We start from the raw sequence: 22,979 nt of genomic DNA, 5'->3' as shown, positions 1-22,979 counted from the left end.
GACAATAGTCGAATTGATCCCCTTGAGATGTGGTGTTGGCGGAGAATGCTGCGTGTACCCCGGATGGAAGAAGAGCCAATGTTTCCATTCTGAATGAACTGTGCATCAAGAAACATCTAGCTTCCCATGTGAGTGAGTGTTACCTCCAGTTCCTTGGCCAGATTTCAGAAGAGAACGTAGAAAATACCATTTTGCAAGGCAAAGTTGAAGGCAGTATACTACGGGAAAGAACAGCAAGTAGATGGTTAGATCAAGTGAAGAAAGTCACTGGCTACCTCTTCAGATTATGTTAAGGAAAGCTGAAAATCGCTCTGGATGGAGGCATCTCGTCAAGGCTGCAACACAGAAATAATAGAGTTATGTGGTCTCAATGCTTAGCAATGAGCAAAACGACTAGTGATGATGATATTAACACTGCTCTCATTCCTTCTTCAGTCTGTTTGTCAATGGAAATTGAGTTATATGGTGATAGCATAATTACAAGTTACCAGATCAGAAGCACAAGAAAATCCCAAGTATTCTGTTTGAACAACAGAATGGCTAATGTTATTATACACATACCATTTGAAAGACCAGGATTGATTGATTGTTTGATTGATTTATTTATTTATTTGTTTATTTATTTATGTATTTGTTTATTTATTTATTATTTATTTATTTATTTATTTATTTAATTATTTATTTATTTAATTATTTATTTATTTATTTATTTATTTATTTGTCTGTCTGTCTGTCTGTCTGTCTGTCTGTCTGTCTGTCTGTCTGTCTGTCTGTCTGTCTGTCTGTCTGTCTGTCTGTCTGTCTGTCTGTCTGTCTGTCTGTCTGTCTGTCTGTCTGTCTGTCTGTCATAACAATGAATATTGGAGAAGTTTTGTGGTACAACCTTGCTAATCTGAGGTGTTCTGATGCAGGTCTAGTCTGAATATTGTGCTCAAGTTTGGTTTGAACAGCCCTTATGTTAAGCTAGTCAACATCTGTGAGACTAGTCACTGGTCTCCCCCCCATTGTCTTTCATTCCAAAACAGTGCTATACTGCCTCATCTGTACAGAGATAAAGTTGGAATTCAAGTGGAAAAATTGAGGCAAATATGCATTTATAGGATGAGGAGTAAGAGATTCGAGTAAATTATCAAGGGAAATGTGTGATAAATTTCCAAATTCTTCAAAAATGTGTAAAAGAAAGCTAATAGGGAATCTGTCACCTGGGCGAGAGGTGTAACTGCAGATTGTTGATGATTGATGAAAAATTGCTCTGATTTAAGAACACAAGAAGATATTAGGAAATCCAGATCTGCCTAGTCATGAAGACATTCCTGACTTTAACAGGAAGTGACTTCAGTCAAAAGATTCATCAACTGGTTATGATCAGTGATTAACATAGAGCCAATTTGATGCCCTAATAAGAGGAGAATGGTTGGACACAAATCTTCAGCCTATTAAAAGAGAAACAGCCAGTGATGGTGGGCTGTTAGGAGCACATAAGCACGTGAACACCCAGTTTTAATACAACTTTCTGTATTCATGGATAATTTAAAACTTTCCTTTCTTTCGACCTGATTTCGACAATCGTTCGAAAGCATTCGACTTATATCGAAGCTCCGTTACACCGACAGTGGTTCGGTTTGACTGACAGTGCAGCGAGCACGCTGGATAATGCGCTATTGTGTTGAAGACTATATGCATGCGCAAAGCAGATGACGTCAAGGTTTATGCACTGATATTCCCATTAGCGAGGAGCATGGTAAGGTACGTGCCTTGTCGTTTAGAGCAACCCTCAAACCAGTGGCAGTATTACAGTTGACCACAAGGGTCCGCCACCTCCCATATTATGGTTAGCCACAGCCTCGCAGGAGCTACTATTGCATTAAATTACTGGCAGATTTTTTTAGTAATTCTGAATAGGCATTTTCTAGCTCATTGTGAACAGGTGTTCGTAATCGCGGGAAGAAATTTGCTTAACCTTTTGATTGGAATATCTTTTCAAGTGAAATTTATTTGGGTGTTGTGTTTTGCTTCTATGTTTGTATGGTTTGTAACCATGGTATTCTTTGTGTAAGAGGAAATGAATTCAGTTCAGGTAATTTTAACCAGCGAAAGATTAACATCTCAGGATAAGTTCGAAACTAAAAGGCTTGGACAAGACAGACCAGATTTGATTATCGAAAAAGTTACAAAAACTGACAAACGTGAGTATAGGGGTAAGTTTAAGAGAGAAGTATACGAAACCCGCAAGTGGCTCTGTGGATGTAGATTTAGGAATGTGCTTTTTTGTTTTCCCTGTTTATTGTTCAACAAAGAAAGAAATGCATGGAATTCAGCTGGGTGCACAGACCTTACTCATTTGAGTGCAAAAATAATTAGCATGAAAATTCTCATGTACACAAAAATGCGAGTATTGAATTCCCTATGCTAGTGTTGTCTATAATTTCCAATACGAGAATAATTAGCATGTGATACAGTAGGACCCTAATTAACCGAGATAATGTGGGGACTATTGGGGTCAATTCAAAAACAATTATTTTAAAAAATCGACTGGTAAATGCAGTACACATTATTTCTATGCTTCTCGGTGAACTTAGTGAACGTAGTGTTATTTTAAAACCAAGAATAGTGCTCGCATCCTTCAATGTTCACAGTGCAGTAAAGTTATTATGAATTTACTTTTGTTCTACACTGACACAGCCAGCCCTGTGGTGTGGGAGTTGCGCACCTGCCTCTTACCAGATGCTCCGGGCTTGATTCCCGGCCAGGTCAGGAATTTTTACCTGGATTTGAGGACTGGTTAGAGATCCACTCAGCCGATGTGATTACAATTGAGGAACTGTATGAAGGTGAGATGGCAGCTCCGGCCTAGAAAGCCAAGAATAACGGCTGAGAGGATTTGTCGTGCTGACCACATGACACCTCATAATCTGTAGGCCACCGCGCTGACCAGTGGTCGCTTGGTAGGCCATTTAAGAACCAAGAATAGTGCTTTCATCCTTCAATATTCACAGTAGTAAAGTTATTATGAATTTTACTTTGGTTTTACACTAACATTAGTCTAGAATAAAATTTATCCTCGCTTACAAGGGTTCTACCATATAATTTGTGAAAAAGGAACCATACAAGGAACTTTTAGTGAAGTGATTTATGTACAGTACCTATGTTACTTTTTTGTTGATTGTCACAAGCTGCCACTGGAAACAGCCTTGATCTGGTTTTAATTTATCCACGAAAACTTTGACTTAATAGGATTTTACCCAATCATAGATCTGCACTGAATATTTTAATAAGTAGGGTAAAATTAGAAGCCAGAATAATGTACTGGAGAAGTGATGTATTGTGACTGTGGTGCTCTTATATAAATTATTCACTACAATGTGCCTGAATGTAAGACAAGAGCTCATCAAGGGGACTTCTCTGATCTTCTGTTGGAAACACCTACAGCCCTAGTGTACATCAGTGCATTAGATCGGATGCTATAAGCCCTCCTTGTCATGTGACATTTTAAATATTTGTACATAATATTTCCAAACAGCCTCCGTAGCTCAGACAGCAGCGCGTCGGCCTCTCACCGCTGGATACCGTAGTTGAAATCCCGGTGACTCCATGGAGATTTGTGCTGGACAAAGAGGAGGCGGGACAGATTTTTCTCCGGGTACTCCGGTTTTCCCTGTCATCTTTCATTCCAGCAACACTCTCCATTATCATTTCATAGCATTTATCACTCATTAATAAATCACCTTGGGAGTGGCGACCCCATTGTAATAACAGCCTATATATGTTTCATTGATTACATCCCTGACCCGGTCAATGACTGGAAAACAGGTTGTAGGTTTTTCATTTCCAAACATCAAATAAATAACCACATCAGAAGAGTTTTTACGTTAGAAAAGAATGAAAGAACACATTACACTAGCCTATTGTCTAATTTGGATAGAATGTCCTCAGTTGCCATAAATTATACTTTAACACTCACCTGCCAGTGAAAAGGGAACGTCTCCTTTCTTCTTAAGAGCATAAGCTACTGCGGCACATACGATGACTACCAGGGCATTTCTCCCCATTGCAATGAACCGCAGCACTTTCTTCAGAGCTCTCTTTCTGCCTGCCTTCGGGTTCTCTTTATCATAAGGAATCTTCACATATTTCAGTCTCTGTATGAAAATAGTAATGTTGACAACTAAGATATCGACATGGGAGTGGTAGTAACTGCAAAAAATAAACCTATTTCACCTATTCCCACCAGTAATATTACAGGAAGTGCTTGGCAATGGAGGCCATACACTCATGTTTTGTGTTATAAATGGAATTTGAAAAGTTTGGCATAAATTTATTTGTAAAATCCTATTTTTTGAAAGTACAACATAGAAATAATTCCTTTGTCAAACTTGGAATTAATGTTATTTATACATTATGCACAAAGTCAGGATGTTGAAATGTCCAAGAACTAACACACACATACGTGTTTATTGGTTTTGTTTTATTTCACTCTGCAAGTTTTATTTCTTTGTATGTGATTCACTTAATGTGTTACAATACCAATGATAAAGCCATCTAAAGCAGTCCATTAAAAGAAAATTATTTCACAATTCGGCAAGAATTTTTTTTCTGCAGGTAGTCAAACGATTTTCTGAGAAATAGACCTACGTGAATTGAAAGGGATAGCAGATAAAAGATTTGCCATTCAGAAATATGAGGGTCAGGACAAACACATGTTATCCAGAATATCAGTGAATTCTGAATATCCTGGATATCCTAACAATGACAACATATAAATGCTCAGTTATTTTGCTTTGTTAAGAACTGCATTTAAAGAAAAGACTGAAACATTATTCTCTCAATGTTTCTGTATTTATGATGATGATGATGATGATGATGATGATTATTATTATTATTATTATTATTATTATTATTATTATTATTACTTTTATCTTTTATATAATTAAAATGATTTTTGTTACCATAAGTTTTTTGCTAGGGGCTTTACGTCGCACCGACACAGATAGGTCTTATGGCGACGATGGGATAGGAAAGGCCTAGGAGTTGGAAGGAAGCGGCCGTGGCCTTAATTAAGGTACAGCCCCAGCATTTGCCTGGTGTGAAAATGGGAAACCACGGAAAACCATCTTCAGGGCTGCCAATAGTGGGATTCGAACCTACTATCTCCCGGATGCAAGCTCACAGCCGCGCGCCTCTACGCGCACGGCCAACTCGCCCGGTGACCGTAAGTTTGAGAGAACGGCTGAACCGACTGACATCATAAAGTATTCTGACGAAAGCTCTTGGCCTGTAGATTTGCAAAGTGTCTTCAAAAGCATAAACATTTCTTGCTGTATATTTTTAAATTATTCAAGAAGAATGTAGCATTCTGATTGGCCAAAGTGCTTGCCAGTACTTCAAGGCCACCTGTTGGTCCATTGTTAGCCATGTGCATGACGGGAATTCTAAAGGGCGTACACGTGAGCCCCATCTGGTATGACATCTCCTTACTGAGGTCTACATAAGTGAGCAGTCGGTCGTGCACTCATGGTTTGTTGAGAGTATTTCACATTGACTACACAAATATTCATCATCATTTTCCAGTTCCAGTTTCCTGGGTGTGGTGTATAAGCGCTTGCCATTTCTTTCTGTCAGAGAGTTTCTGTTCGTCTACATCTTCCCATTTCACATTTTGGCCATCCTACTGGTTTTTTCTATCTCACTTCTCTGTCACAAGCATTGTCCATCAAATTTACTGTCATGGAAACCTGAAGGATTTTAGCTACACTAGGTGATGCAAATTGCTTATTTAGATCAGTTTTGTAATATTTATAGCAAAACAAAGAACATCATCGTGAGCTGCATTTGCACACTGTTTCAAAAATTGTTGCCGACTGTGATAATTATAAGGATTTTATTATTGGTAATCAGTCTTATTGCCTTCCTCTCAAAAACCATTGTGAGTATGAAAGTCTCATGTCTCTGGATGGTGATTATGTTGATTATTATTATTATTATTACATTACCTGAAGGCCCCGGGCTCGATTCCCAGTCATGTCAGGGATTTTTACCTGGACTTGAGGGCTGGTTCGAGGTCCACTCAGCCTAAGTGATTACAATTGAGGAGCTATCTGACGGTGAGATGGTCGCCCCGGTCTAGAGAGCCAAGAATAATGGCCATGAGGATTTGCCATGCTGACCACGCGACACCTCACAATTTGCAAGCCCTCAGGTTGAGCAGTGGTTGTTTGGTAGGATAAGGCCCTTCGGGGTTGTGTCGCCATGGAGTTTTGTTTGGTTTTATTATTATTATTATTATTATTATTATTATTATTATTATTATTATTATTATTATTATTATTATTAAATACACACAATTCATCACACTACTAACCACCAGAGATGGACACAAAAATAAATATATTCCTCTACATGGGGTTAGAAAATATGTAAAAATATTTTAGTTATATCTTAGTAATAATTATTACCAATAAAATTATTTTAAAAAGTTTACTAAAAGCAGCTTTTTTTCATTCCATCTGGCCATTTTACTGGACTAGAATTCTCTCCAGAATTTCCTACCAGTGAATCATCAGGCATTAACAGGTCTCTAATTTCAGTCAAATTTGAGTAATCCTAAAATTAAATCACTAAATCACCACTCTAATAATTGGTGGCAAAGGATTGCCCTAGTCCACAATACATTACATTATGTACTTAGCGCGTTTCACAGAGTTAAGGAGTAACATCTTTACATAATGATACCAGCAAAGCTAAAGAATTAAAAATGACGCGTTTATAGGCAAAACATGTAATTTCAACCTAACTTGGTACACATATACTTACTACTAGGGTAAAAATTCTGTGGGGGTAAGACACCCCTAGCACCCTTATGGTTGGAGGGTGGAAAGGAATGACATGAAAAACATCACTGAAAATCACCTTTGTTAGTGCTGAATCTGTACTTTTTGGGATAGCTGGGATGAACAGTGACACTCCGGATGCCATTTAGGTCTCCATTGCCAATGGAGGTGAAGAAGAAAATGTCCAAAATGATAAAGATTATGGATAAATGTGCATGTGCGTGTTCCAGCATAGCTCTCAACCAAACTTGGTACATATACGACTTACTATCTGGTGAAAAATACTGTGGGGGTAAGACACCCCCAGCACTCCTACGATTGGAGTTTGGGAAGGAGTGACATATAGAACTCATCGAAAAGTATTGTCCGATCTATATTTTTTGGGATTGCTGAGATTTATTGTGACACTATGGATGCCATTTAAGTACAAATTCAGCCTCCATCGGCATGGTAGTTGTGGCCGGAATTGGGACAGCAGTGGGAAAATGATGGAAGCCTCTTCAATTATTGTTTTGAAAATTTCATTTAAGGTTTTAAAAATTATTTATGTTATATGAGATATTGTGATTGGACCGGTGAAGAAAAAATTATTTATGATTTGAACTTAAAAAGAATGACAATTTTGAAAATATGTTTGTTGACAATATTATTATTAACATGTGGAATATTTTATATCAGGTATCTGCGAGTTTTAATATTTTACTTGTGAAACAGACTATACAGGCATGTGCTGTTTTTAGTGGCAAAATTAGTGTTGCATGAAAGAAACATCTCAAACATTGGACAGCGGAAATGAAGAGAACTTTGATTGGTCTAAATAAGGAAAAATTTAATTGGTGAATGTGAAAGTCGGGAGTAAATTCTATAGCCTGATTGGTTACCTTGTGGTTGCATCATTTCCTGTTTCTCGATCTTGTCTCCAGGTCTTTCGTTCTTGACCAGCCTAGTGAGCGGTTGCGCTCCTGCATCAGTCCTCACCAGGGATGCCGGCCTCAGGGTAAGCACCATTTCTTCTTATTTTTTGGACATTAACTTAATTTAAAGGTAATTTTTCCCTTTGCATAGGAGCTTACCCTTGGAATTCATATTCACCATTAAATCAAAATGACTTAGCTTTTCAGTTAAGCATATGCAATGTAATTTTTTGAGGCAGTTCCCTTTAACCTTGCAACTAATATGTAACTTTCCTCGGGTTTGCCTTTTGTAATTCTGCTTAACTTAACACAAGCAAGTTAAATCTATGGAAGCAAGTTAATTGTGCCTCTGGGTTAAGATTTTATATTTTCCTTTTCTTAATTTGAAAAATGGGATAGCCCTAATTAAAAATTTCTTTGGTATAGTGCACATATTTATAGGCATAATTAATTAACGTTTATCATATAAATGAGTTTGTTCAGTTCTTTCTATATTTTTTTTCTTTCTTTAAGAGCAAATTGAAAGTTAATTTGTACATAGCACATATCTGCAGAAACCATTAAAACTTTAGTTTAGCCTTGGTATCATTGGGCCGTTAGCCCACTTATGTTTTTATCAATTTCTATAAGGAATGCAGGTGTTTCGCCTCCTTGCCTTTTGTTCATTGACGGTTATGTGCAACCCTTTTCTTTTTACTATTAATACAATGTAGTATGAGCAATTATGCCCCTGTTTATTCTGTAACTGTTTCTGCATTTTGGTTCCCTTTAGGAACAGTGCTTAATGTTATTGTTATTGTGGAGCAATTGACGAACACTTTAAAGTGGGGTCACCCGATGGGTTGCCCAGTGTAATTTAAGTGTAGACAAAGGAAACTGATTGCCACAGTGAGGCTCAACTATGATATTTTTGGAGCTCAGACTCCTGTGCAATGTACCTGCTAGGAGCAAATTTTGCTCTTGTAGATATTGTACGGTACCTGTCCAGAGTAATTATGCTCTTGTTTATGAAATTAACTACTTTGTAATTATTGTAAGTTTCTGTACCTGATGTTTGGACTTCTAAGTCCACAATATTGTTAGAGCTAATGAGCTCATTAATATTGTTTGTTATTCATTCAGGTTTTCTATCTCCCAATTTTAAAAAAGGAAAGAAATAAAATTTCCAAATTTTTAATGTTAAATGCTGCTCTAAGTAATTTCTTGTCCAGCCATTCAACCCAGGCACTTCCTATTTCTCTGTGAGCCACAGAAACTCTGTTACAATTATATTATTATTATTAATATTATTATTATTAGGGGCTACCTGGCCGAGGCGGTAAAGGTGTGTTCGGTTCGCCCGGAAGGACGTGGGTGTGAATCCCCATCAGGAAGTCGTAAAATTTAAGAAACGAGATTTCCACTTCCAGAGGTACATATGGCCGTGAGGTTCACTCAGCCTACACCAAAAATGAGTACCAGGTTAATTCCTGGGGGCAAAGGCGGCCAGGCGTAGAGCTAACCACTCTACCCCATCATGTGCCGAAGTTAACAATGGTGGAAGCCTTTACCTTCCACTCCTCCAAGGGCCTTCATGGCCTGTACGGAGGAGACTTTGCTTTGCTATTATTATTATTATTATTATTATTATTATTATTATTATTATTATTATTATTAGTTGATGACACTTAGTAATTTTGTTCACTCCATTACGAGTTGAAGATAATGTGGACAGTACACATGTTTACTCTATTGGCTTAATGTATAATTATTTTCTTTCATATTTTCAGGTCATTTTTTCACACATTTTAAGGGATTTGTTTGAGGAATTTCAGGTCATTCTAGGGTAAGCCATTTTTCAGCATTTGTTGTTAGGCATTCAATATCTTGGCCCTGTTTATTAGGTATCATATCAAAAATTAAAAAGAACACGTTTTTAACAATTCACTTCATAATCTAATACAAATGCTTAAATGCCTGTTAGCTTTAATTAGATTGCAATTTTCTATCATTCCCCTGGTGAAGATGATGAAATCAATGGGCTAGGAAACAAAATGAAATTACCTGATATTATAGCTTTATTGAATAAAAGAAACAGCTAATTACCCTGAGAGAAAGGAGAACAACAATACAGCTAACTCCAAGAATCACGTCTCCCAAGTTATATTTGTGAATATTTTCCACTAACTTTCTCCATGTCTCCAGACAGTTTTCAGAATCAAATTGCAGGCCAAAGATCTTCTTGAGCTGTGAGGTTGCAGTGATAATAGCAGCTGCGGAATTGAATCCAGCAACAACTGGCAAAGAAACAAACTGCACCAGAAAACCTGAAGAGAAAGAAGCATAAGTGTTATATACATTTTGTGAGGGATGGAAAATACTGAATTTAAGATGTTCTGTGAAGAACAGATTGCCACTTTCTTTGAATTCAATGATGTAATTGGACGGTGTTATGCATCAACTGGCTATGCGCTATTTTTGAAGTTTAGAGGAACATGCGTCAGATATTTTGCAAACATTACCCTAGCAATGAATATTTGCTTCTCATGGATTTAATAATTATACTTACTGTAATATTTTATGTTTAGATCCATAATGTGCACAAAAAAAGTTATCCATGCACATTATTATGAAAAAAATTCAAAATAACACTTAGAGGCATTTTATCCAAATTGAGTTAAACCTGGTATAAATTAAACCCGTTTAAATTTAGTACCTCGTTTAAACCTGTGTCCATTTTCACCACCAATTTCTGACACTCGTTTAGGTTAAATTAATGATGTCAAGTCTGCGCTAGCGTTGGCTGCACTGAAAGAATAGTCGAAGGCATGGTCGATTGGAATTGGCCAATCAGAGCCAAGTAATTCACTGACCGAGATTTTTGTATTAATATCAGCTGTTTGTGGTGAACTAATGCTATCATTCATAGTGAATAAAGTAGAGATTCAGCGGGATATCAGCTCTGCTGATAAATAAATAGTTTACATTTGTGCGAAGTGTTGTGTCGTATAATTTTACCCATTGTTGTCTACAATTTCTTGGAGAGCACTTTTATTTATTATTCTCTAACATGCTATACCATAAAACAAGTACCGTTGTAATGGTTCAAATCCCGTTACAAGATGATATCTGTATTTTATTATTATTATTATTATTATTATTATTATTATTATTATTATTATTATTATTATTATTATTATTATTATTATTATGTCCATACTATTATCATTTTATCTGTGAGATTACTATTATTGTATTATAATTATTATTCAGTTAAATTCTGCAATGCTTGTCGCTTACGTGATTGTAGTTAACTGTATGCATGTATACATGTGTGTAGATTAACATTAAATACATGTACAGTAAAGAGTTGCTGTATATCAGATGTGGATATGACATTGGTACATTGTGCAATATTGCTGGCATTACTGCTAAGTTATTGCTACATCATCGCTATGTCATCGCGAGCATTTAGCGATGAGCTCAGTTTCTTTGAGTAACCCAGGTCGCCCCGGGCGATTTCACCATTACAGGTAATATTTGTCACGAGGTGAGAGTAGATCATAGTTATTTCTGGAGGTTACATAGGTGCGTCAACCTAACGTCTATAAAAGGTGGCTGCATATTGTAGCGTCAGTCATTATTCTACTGGAAGGAGAGGCCACAGTTGGCCATTAAGTGAACAAGATGGAGTGGCCTCAGTCAGTCAACGGGAGTCATTAGTTAAACAGAAGGTGAAGACAGAAAAAGTGGATGGTGAACAGTGATGGAAGGATACATTTGCAATGAAGTCGTACCATACAGACTTACAAAGAAGTCATGATATGGAGAAGAAGCAGTCACATGGATACATCACCAAATTAGGCGTGACACATCTACAGTAAACACCAGATCTAAGGAATACGTCTTGATTACACTCAAAGTGTTGAAGCTACAGTCAAGTGAACCAGTAAGGGATATATCTATATATATAAAATAAGAGTTTTGTCTGTACATTGCTCAGAATTTAAAAAAGGATGGTATTTCTGTATCAGTCATGTCCACAGTAACAAGGAAATGCACTTCTAATTTTCCATAATTTCTGTCCGTCTGTCTGTCTGTCTGTATGTATGTACTCGCATCACGTGAAAACGGCTGAAGAAATTTTAATAATTTAATAAAAATTTAATAAAAATCGGTATACAATGTCAGGTAATAAGTCGCTACAATCTAGGCCATAAATAATTTTATTCACGCTGACTGAAATGGTAGTTTAGGGGAAGGCCTAAAATGTAATTCTCAAATAGTTATGTTAGTGGTCACATCTTAATGAAAATCGGTATACGAAGTCGGGTAATAAGTCGCTATAATCTATGCCATAAATAATTTTACTCATGCTGAGTGAAATGGTAGTTTATGGGAAGGCCTAAAATTTAATTCTCAAATATTTGGTATTAATGGTCATATCATAACGAAAATCAGTAGGGGAAGTCGAGGAATAAGTCGTTACAATCTAGGCCGTAAATAATTGTATTCACACATAATGAAATGGTAGTTTAGGGGTAGGCCTAACTTTTTTTTTTGCAAGTTGCTTTACGTCGCACCGACACAGATAGGTCTAATGGCGATGATGGGACAGGAAAGGGCTAGGAGTGGGAAGGAAGCATCTGTGGCCTTAATTAAGGTACATCCCCAGTATTTGCCTGGTGTGAAAGTGGGAAACCACGGAAAAACATCTTCAGGGCTGCCGACAGTGGGGTTCGAATCCACTATCTTCCGAATACTGGATACTGGCCGCACTTAAGTAACTGCAGCTATCGAGCTCGGTAGGACTAAAATTTAATTCCCAAAAAATTGCTATTAGTGGTTGTATCTACAAATACTAAATACTATTATTTCAGATTATTTATGTCTTATACATTGTTTCATACCGGCTATGATCAGACATATTAATGAGTTTGGATTTTAGTTACTAAGTCCTTATCAGCGCCGAGTCACGAGAAAATGGGTAAACAGGATTTAATGAAAATCGGTTCGTAAAGTCGGAGAATAAGGAACTACATTCTACGCTATAAATAATTTTATAATTTTATAAGACGCCCTAATATCACAGAGTCTAAAGGAAACTAAATGTGAAGAACTACAATATAGAAACTCAACATTACATTAACCATTGTTGTGATGTGCTTTGTCTTCTGTTGCCACTCATTACTGCTGCGTACCGAGTATTTGTTTTAAATTTGCCTGAAGTTGCACCGACACAGTTAGGTCTTATGGCGACGATGGGATGGGAAAGGGCTATGAGTGTGTAGGAAGCGGCCTTAGGCTTAATTAACGTACAGCCCCAGCATTTGCCTGGTGCAAAAATGGGAATCCACGGAATAACATCTTCAGAGCTGCCGATAGTGGGGTTTGAATTCACTATATCCCGGATGCAAGGTCACAGCTGCGTGCCTCTAACCACACGGCCAACTCGCCCAGTCGTACAAGTGCAACAGTCTGCCTAAATATTGGTTGGAAGTAGCTGGGGAGTTAGGTAATTTTCTTCTTTAGCATGCTATTCCTCTGTTTCATGAATTTTTCGATACTACTGGTACGTAACACAATGGGTCATCATAGCATTCGAAGGCACTGATTGGTATCAGAAGTGTGCATATTTAACAAAATAATGGCAGAGAAGTGTTCACAGCTGTCTGTGGCCTGGTCATTCCAGCTCTGGAACTTTGGACTATTAGATCGGCACCATAGTACTGTTCGTTAAAAGTGAGAAAATGTGTAGTTTTTCATTTGATCGAGTATTTTATATGATAACATTGATTTTAATCGCTACAATCCTACTGACATTTTTGTTATGGCCTATGTTGACTTCAGTTAGGTAAACCAAAAAGTCACTCTTTCTGAGAATCCCGTAGCGAAGCACGGGTACATCAGCTAGTTTCGTATAAATTGTTAAATGTCCGGTCAAGAAGAATTCAAATTCATGCCTAGTTTCTTTCAGTTGCAATGTCATAATTTCATATTCACATCTGTTTTATCGCAACAAAACTTACTATTTTTTTATATACAATTTCAAGAATATATTTTATTCTATCAAATTAACCTTTCGTTTCATTTAAACAGTAAAATTTCTTAACTTCTAATTAAATGGGGAAACCGAATGCCAATCTCCTTTTCCCAGAAATCATATGGTGTGTTGACAAAAGTAAACTTATTACCCCACACCCTTTTAGTATTAAATATCACAATTTGGTTTCGCAACATGGTGCTCGAATAAATTCAGAATTTGTTCTGAATGACAGCATATCATAGGTTCATTTTGGGAGGAGTATGCACATTTAAGCCAACGGAATTATAATCGGTAAATATCAGGTGTGTAATTTTGTTGTATATATTTGTATTTTGGGGATATGTCAAGGGATTTGAAAAGGGAAATTAAACTGAGATCGCGTACTATTGCTAGTGAATTAAAGATAGACAAGGAAGGCAATAGTAAGTCATGTGATGAGGAGACGGTTGCTTCTAAGAACATCCAAGATGAAGTTGAAAATAGGGAGCAGATGAATACGATGGAAGCTTCTGAGGTAATTCAGGAAAGTGCAGAAATTGAGAAACGCACTGAAACTCAAAAGGAAGTCGCGGGGGGGATGAACCAAGATATTTTTAATTTGTTCATGGCCGAAATGACCGAGCTCAGGAAACAAATGGTTAGTAAGAAAGAGATGAAAGAATTAATTAGTAGTAGTGAAAATAATAAGAAACAAATGGAAGAAGTGATTGGTAGCTGTAGTAAGGTGGAGAAAAAGATTGATACTAGTAATGAAAATTGCAAGAAACAGATTGACTCCATAAGGAGTAAAATTGAAGAATTAATTGGCAGTAATAACGAAAATCGTAATGCGATCATTACTAAGATATTAGAGGTACCGGTAACAGAAACATCTAAGTTAGAATTTAAGTTAGAAAGTAAGTCAAATGAAAAGTGTGTTGAAATTAAAGGTGAAATGGAGTTGGATCAGAACAGTCTTCATATTCAGACTGAGCATGTCAAAGGAACATGTACAGAGAATATCATATAATTAAGTGATAAAATTTCTAGCAATCGGGAAGAAATTCATGAGGTAGTCGAGGAAAGATTGGACAAGATTTACAATGCAGTTGGGGAAGATACGGGGGAACAGGTCAGTAGAATCGAGCAGATTGAAGGAAGGCTTGGGGGGGGGGTCACTGAACTACGGAACGAACAGGAAACGCTATCACAGCAGGTGAGAGAGAGAGAGAGAGAGGAAGAATTGCAGGAAGACGTGAGAATAGTTTAAGAGAATGCTGAGAGAGTAGCGAAAGAAGAAATTTTGAGTTGCCAGGGAGTGATACGGCAGGAATTTAGAGATGAGACAACGGTAGAGGTGATAGTGGCGAGTGGTTTGTTCAGTAGGGATCGTGATTTAACTAGGTTTTCTGGAAAACAGTTCAATCCTATAGAATTTGTGAAACTAGTTGAGAAAAGATTTGCAAGTAAGTTCAGGAATAATAATATTGAATGGGAATACGTGCTGGAAATCTTGTTGAATGTTTTTATCGGTGAAAGTATGGTTTCGAGTGTACTGGGATAATATGTCTAATTCGTGGGAATTTAAAGAGAAGATCATTGACAGGCTTTGGAAGGAATGTTTACAGAGGCAAAAGAGAGAGAGCGCGTGATGGCTGGTAAAAGTAGTATAGTAGAGAGAGGGGGGAAAATGTTAGCTGAGTATCAGAGGAGAGGTGGTACCGGTAATGCTGAGAATATGATGTAAGTAGTGAGGTAGTAACTCCGATGATGGAAATTGTGATATGAAGAAGGTACTATTAGATATTATCACAGTCGTTGGGTAAGTCACAGTGAGTAAATAAAATGATAGCGGTACCAATCACGATAGAAGATATGTAATTGTAATTTTCAGCCACGCCTTGTTGTACCAAAGCTTGTATATTCAGTTATTTTGGGAGCTGACTTGGTTGCAAATCATGGAAGTAGAGTAGACTTTGATTTAGGTAGTGTGTGTTTGTTCTGGGATGACACTGACAAAGAAGTATGTGTTAATTATGATAGGTGTGATGAGGTAAGGTAACGTGTGTTCTTTAAAGATATAAGAGAGGTAAGTGAAGGAGTTCCTAGTAAGAGGAAATGGTGTGATAGGTGTCACGTGCCTATACGACCAGTATCCGAGGGATAGTCGGTATGAGGCAGTGACATGAGGTAATTTGAGTGAATTACAGGAGGAGTAATTGTGTTCGATGTTAGGTAAGCATCGAGATGTATTTAGTGGTAAGTCAGGAAGAACACGTATATGAACATAAATTTGTAGTACAAGACCATTCATCATTTGTGGGAGGTAAGTGCCCCATTCAACTTAAAAATGCTAGTGACGTTGAAGAAGAAATAAACATTATGCTGGATTACGTTATGATGATCATCTTGTAGTCATAGTATTGATCCTTTTATTATTGTGTCCAAGAAGGATGGATTTCTTAAGATATGTAAGTTAATAAGGGCAAAATTGATTCAGTTTGAGTGACAAGGTGCTACTCAGAGTTCCATTTTCATCATCTGCAGAGGCGGGAAATATGTCTAAATTCTTTCTTTTGTATCAGGGGTATTTCACTATTGTGAACCGTATCGCGGAGCGTGCATATTCCTTAAAAAAAGATCAGGAAGAGAAGATTGTCGGTATTTATAGTATTATATATATGAAGAAGTAATTCACATGAGATTTGTTGAGATAAGAATAAGATGATTAATTTTTGTGAGAAACTGGCAAAATAAAACTAATATATGTGAATTTGCGTGTGAACAAGTGTCGTATTGGTGCATTGGAAGAATAGTGCAACATTGTCATGTCTTGTATGACAAAGCGGAGAACAAGACATTGGACAGTTATCTACGATAACCAAATGCAAGAAAAGTTCTCATATATAAGTGATATTTCATAAAAAGTTTTGATACGGTATGTTAAAAAAAGAAGAATGTTGTATAATCATTTAAAATTATTTGTGTATGTTAAATTAAGTGCTATACTCTTGTGAATTGTATGAGAGAGAGAGAATGAGACACTGGACAGTTATCTACGATGAAATTGTGCGAGAAAAATTCTCATATGTGTGATATTTTATAAAATGTATGGATGTTGAAAAAGAAAATTATTGTGATATACTCATTTAAAGTGTTTATATGTGTCAGTGTTATATATATATATATATATATATATATATATATATATATTATGTTGTTCATAAATCAATCGATTCTTTGTTCTTCAATTTACTTATGAGGGAGGCGAATTGTAATGGTTCAAATCCCATTACAAAATGATATCTGTATTTTATTATTATTATTATTTCATCTGTGATATTATTATTATTATTATTATTATTTTTATTATTATTATTATTATTATTATTATTATTATGTCTGTATTATTATTTTATCTGTGAGATTACTATTATTGTATTATCATTCCTTTCAATTAAATTCTGCAATGCTTGTCACTTGCGTGATTGTAGTTAACTGTATGCATATATACGTGTGTGTAAATTAACACTCAAGACATGTACAGTAAAGAGTTGCTGTATATCAGATGTGGATATGACATTGCTGCATTGTGCAATACTGCTGGAGTAAATACAGAGTCATCGCTACGTCATGGCTACGTCATGGCTACGTCATGGCTACGTCATCGTGCTTATTTAGCGATGCGCTCAGTTTCTTTGAGTAACCAAGGCCGCCCCGGGCAATTTCACCATTACAGGTAATATTTGTCGCGAGGTGGGAGTAGATCATAGTTATTTCTGGAGGTTACGTAGGTGTGTCAACCTAACATCTATATAAGGTGGCTGCATATTGTAGCGTCGGTCATTATTCTACTGGAAGGAGAGGCCACAGTTGGCCATTAAGTGAACGAGATGGAGTGGTCTCAGTCAGTCAATGGGAGTCATTTGTTAAATGGAAGGTGAAGACAGAAAAAGTGGATGGTGAACAGTGATGGAGTCATAGAAGGATACACTTGCAATGAAGTTGTACCATACAGACTTACAAAGAAGTCATATGAAATGGAGAAGAAGCAGTCACATGAATACATCACCAAATTAGTTGTGACACATCTACAGTAAACACCAGATCTAAGGAATACGTCGTAATTACAGTGAAGTGAACCAGTGAGGGATATATTTCATATAAATTGTGAAATGTCCGGTCAAGAAGAATTCAAATTCATGCCTAGTTTCTTTCAGTTGCAATGTCATAATTTCATATTCACATCTGTTTTATCACAACAAGATTTACTATTTTTTTATATACAGTTTCAAGAATATATTTTGTTCTATCAAATTCATCTTTCGTTTCATTAAAACAGTAAAATTTCTTAACCTCTAATTAAATGGAGAAACCAAACACCAATCTCCTTTTCCCAGAAATCATATGGTACGTTGTCAAAAGTAAGCTTATTACCCCACATCCTAGAGATTGTCAAGATTCTCATTCTATTATTGCCGCACTGAGCTGTAGCTGGCGCCCATCAAATAACATATGTGTAAGTAAGCAGATAAGATTTAAGTGTGAGTACAAGGTCCGACGATTGTGTATTTTATTTAATGAATAGTAATTTTCATATTTTTCAATTTAAAATGCAGTTTGATATGTTTCAAAAGATAGTCAGCGAGTTAGGAACTTCTCAATGCATGGAGATGTTCCTAACTAACTTTAACAATTGAGGTTAAGAAATTTTACTGTATAAATGAAATGAAAGATTAATTTAATAGAGCAAAATATATTCTTGAAATTGTATATTAAAAATAGTAAGTCTTGTTGCGATAAAACAGATGAGAATGTGAAATTATGACATTGCAATTGAAAAAAACTAGGCATGAATTTTAATTCTTCTTGACCGGACATTTAACAATTTATACGAAATATATCCCTCACTGGTTCACTTGACAGTACCTTCAATACTTTGAGTGTAATTACGACGTATTCATTAGATCTGGTGTTTACTGTAGATGTGTCACGCCTAACTTGGTGATGCATCTTTTTGACTGCTTATACTCCATATTATATGACTTGTTGGTAAGTCTGCACTGTATGACCTCATTGCAAGTCTATCCTTCTATGACTTCGTGGTAAGCCTTCACGTCCATATCTTCAACTAAGAGACCGAGCAACTGTAGCCTCACTCTCTCAATGACCAATGACTAATGGCTCACTGAGTCTTCTCCATCTCGTTCACTTAATGACCAACTGTGGCCTCTCCTTCCAAGAGAATAATGACTGACGCTACAAGATACAGCCACCTTATATAGACGTTGGTTGACGCACCTACGTAATCTCCATAAATGATGATGACCTACTCCCACCTCGCGACAAATATTACCTACAATGGTGAAATAGCCCGGGGCGGCCTTGGTTACTCAAAGAAACTGAGCGCATTGCTAAATAAGCACGATGACATAGCCATGACGTAGCGATGACTCTGCATTTACTCCAGCAGTATTGCACAATGTAGCAATGTCATATCCACATCTGATATACAGCAACTCTTTACTGTACATGTCTTGAGTGTTAATTTACACACACGTATATATGCATACAGTTAACTACAATCACGCAAGAGACAAGCATTGCAGAATTAAATTGAATAAGAATGATAATACAATAATAGTAATCTCACAGATAAAATAATAATACAGACATAATAATAATAATAATAATAATAATAATAATAATAATAATACAGATATCACCTTGTAACGGGATTTGAACCGTTACAATTTGCCTCCCTCATAAATAAATCGAAGACCAAGGAATCGATTGATTTATGAACAACATTATATATATATATACAACTAACCTTGACCCTTGACACATATAAACCATTTAAATTAGTATACAACCATTATTTTCTTTTTCAACATCCATACATTTTATAAAATATCACCCATATGAGAATTTTCCTCGCACATTGTCATCGTAGATAACTGTCCAGTGTCCCATTCTCTCTCTCTCATACAATTCACAAGAGTAAAGCACTTCATTTAACACATACAAATAATTTTAGATGATAAACCTGCGTCCATTTTCTCCACCATTTTCTGACACTCGTTTAGTTTAAACTAATGATGTCAAGTCTGTGCTAGTGTTGGCTGCACTGAAAGAGTAGTCAAAGGCATGGTCGATTTGAATTGGCCAATCAGAGCCAAGTAATTCACTGACCGAGATTTTTGTATTAATATCAGCTGTCCATTTTCTCCACCAATTTCTGACACTCGTTTAGTTGAAACTAATGATGTCAAGTCTGCGCTAGCGTTGGCTGCACTGAAAGAATAGTCGAAGGCATGGTCGATTGGAATTGGCCAATCAGAGCCAAGTAATTCACTGACCGAGATTTTTGTATTAATATTAGCTGTTTGTGGCGAATTAATGCTATTATACATAGTGAATAAAGTAGAGATTCAGCGGGATATCAGCTCTGCTGATAAATAAATAGTTTACATTTGTGCGAAGTGTTGTGTCGTATAATTTTACCCATTGTTGTCTACAATTTCTTGGAGAGCACTTTTATTTATTATTCTCTAATGTGCTATACCATAAAACAAGTACCGTGGCCCTAATATGTGCTTTTTGATGTCTGTATTGTCATAAGGAACACAAGAGAACACTGAAATGTTAAAATCCTGGTCTTCTAGCAGTATTCCTTTCCTCAGAAAATCAACATTTATGTGAATTTCAAGTAAACAAATTCCAAGCATGCTCGAGGTTTATCTCCTATTAAAATCCATCACCCTCGGCCAGGATCAATCTTGCAAACCTCAGATCCCGCAGACAGACCAATGAGGTTGTATTATTTGGAGATGTATTACTCTATACTGTAACAGTAAATGTCGTAGGTTACTTTGTCTATTCATTCATTCATTCATTCATTCATTCATTCAAATGCTTTCATTCCCCAACCTGATGGGGTGGGGCAGGCCACCTAGAGGGCAACACCCTCTCTCTGGCCAGGAGAGATGGTGTGGTATGGGAGAAATGATGGATAGGTGAGATGGATGGAATGGTGTAATGATTTCTGAGGTAATTTTAAGGGATGCATGGTTGAATGGGATGTGATGGAGGGATAACAGTATTACAGGTATGTGGTGGGGGTGGGGGGCATTTCTCGCTCTCTTTTGTTTTTGTGTTTTTTTAACATTTTTTGTATTTGTTTTGTTAGTATATACTACAACGTTTTCTGATTCAGCACATAGAACAAAGAAAAATGTTCAGCAGATAAACAACATACAATGATATGATGAAATGTCCATGACAGGATGAGGATGACAGTTACATACATTTTCTGAGATGACTGAGCTATATGTACATATTAAGTCATGAATGAGTGTGAAGGTACAGAGTTCAATGTTACAATAGTTAAAGATGGCTTATAAATGGTGAGACGGTAAGGTTAATGGTGAGTTGTGCCTATGGTAAACATCAAACTGTATCGCCTGAGAATGTTTATGTGGGAGGTGTATTGTAGAATGTGGGGGTGGATTGAATGTAAGGGTTTACCTCAATATAGTCCATCCCCATGGAGGTGGCCGGTCTGAGGATGCGGTGGTAGTGGAGTGGTGATAAGGTATGGTAGGTGGTGGGGGTGGTTAGGTTGGTCTGTGGGAATTCGAATGTGACCGGGTTTTTGGGATCAAGGGCCTTGGCGAATAATATCTGGAAGAGTAGGGAGACGTGGGTATCAAGATTGGGGAAAGGGATGATGTCATAAAGGTCCTTAGTATGAAATAAGAGAGGGAATCAGAAGGCAATGCGGACAATTCGACATTCTAGGGACAGGAGAGGGCAGGTGGAGTGACCATAGGTAATGGCAGAGCGGATAAAGGATTTGTAGGTGAGGAGGAGGAGTTTGGTGTTGAGACCCCAGCTGGTGCCAGCGAGCCAATGTACCAGATGAGATCTTTTGGAGGATTTGGATTTAAGGTTGAGGAAGTGAGGGCGGAATGTGAGGTGCTGGTCTATGGTGATGCCTAGGTATTTGAGGGATGGTTGGGTACGGATCGGGGTCTCATCAAGGGTGTGTCGGAGGTTGGCCGGATTGCGGGTAATGGAGAAGCGCCTTTTGGGAGGTCGGATTAGGATAGACCAGTGGTTCCCAACCTGGGGGTGATCGCCCCCAAGTGGGCGATTTGGGTTATCAGGGGGCAATAAATAACTGGGGGCGATGAGTATTAAAAGGGGGAAACATTCAAATAATACTCTACAGTAAAAGTTGCCGGGTAGCACGAGTCACAGGCTATTCTCAGTCGGCCAGTTCACTGCACTCACCCCTCTCCACAGTCCCCACCTGTTGTTGCTCAGCACGGCCAACTGGTGACTCAACCCCCTCCCCCTCCTGCCATCACAATACACCTGCCATTGACCTACATTTGTGTTCAGTCTCAACTAGCCTTTGCGTGCCTCACTATCAGTTTTTTGTGCATGTCTTTTTTGTTTTTGTGCATTTGTTTTGAAGTGCAGAAGTTCATGCACAATGGATTCAAAAAAGAAGAAGTGTCGTCAATACTCAGCTGAGTATTTAGAATTCGGTTTTATCGCGTTACCACAAAATGTGCAGTTTTCACATTGTCTTTTGTGTGATAATAGTAATGAAGCCATGAAGCCTTTGTGAATGAAAGATCATTTATCAAGAGTACACAGTGATAAAGTGAGTAAAGGACTTAGTTATTTTCAACACCTCAAAGCTAAAGCTGATAAACAGTCTAATGTGAGTGAATTATTTAAAAAATGAGCAACCGATCTTGATAAAGGTCTTCTTGCTTCTTACAAGGTGTCTTTATTGATTGCTGAATGTGGTAAACCTCACATAATTGGTGAAACACTTGTTTTACCAGCTACCAAAAAATGTTGAAATCATGCTAGGCGAGGGCCCTAGTAATAAGTCAATCGGTTCCTTTGAGCAACAGTACTGGTTCCAGGCAAATTGATGAAATGGCCATGGACGTTGAATCCAAACTCACCAATAAGTTGAAAAAATACATTTGCATTGCAGATTGATGAATCAACTGTGATTTATTAGATTATGTGAGGTTTATCAATGAACAAAAGAAAATTACTGAGGAAATATTGTTTGCTAGAACTTTGATCACTGATACGAAGGTATCGTCGATTTTTGAAGTGGTGCAAGATTATTTTGAGGAAAAAGAAGAGATTCCCCTAAAAAATGTGAGCGCTTGCACAACAGATGCTTCTCCTGCCACGTCA

General features: G+C 37.1%; 1 protein-coding gene across 1 annotated transcript in view; it reads right to left on the bottom strand.

Annotated features, from left to right (window-relative positions):
- The window catches only part of LOC136875942 (sodium-independent sulfate anion transporter), a 77,039-nt gene that overhangs the window by 32,996 nt on the left and 21,064 nt on the right, over positions 1-22,979 (bottom strand). Inside the window, exons 3-4 of the mRNA XM_068228269.1 lie at positions 9,827-10,047; positions 3,962-4,139 (exon numbers count right to left, since the gene is read on the bottom strand). Of these exons, the coding sequence (XP_068084370.1) occupies positions 3,962-4,139; positions 9,827-10,047 (399 nt within the window). The remainder of the gene's footprint in view (positions 1-3,961; positions 4,140-9,826; positions 10,048-22,979) is intronic.

This window comes from Anabrus simplex, chromosome 6 (assembly GCF_040414725.1).
Source record: "Anabrus simplex isolate iqAnaSimp1 chromosome 6, ASM4041472v1, whole genome shotgun sequence".
NCBI lineage: Eukaryota > Metazoa > Arthropoda > Insecta > Orthoptera > Tettigoniidae > Anabrus > Anabrus simplex.
This window is presented reverse-complemented; position numbering and strand designations above follow the sequence as displayed.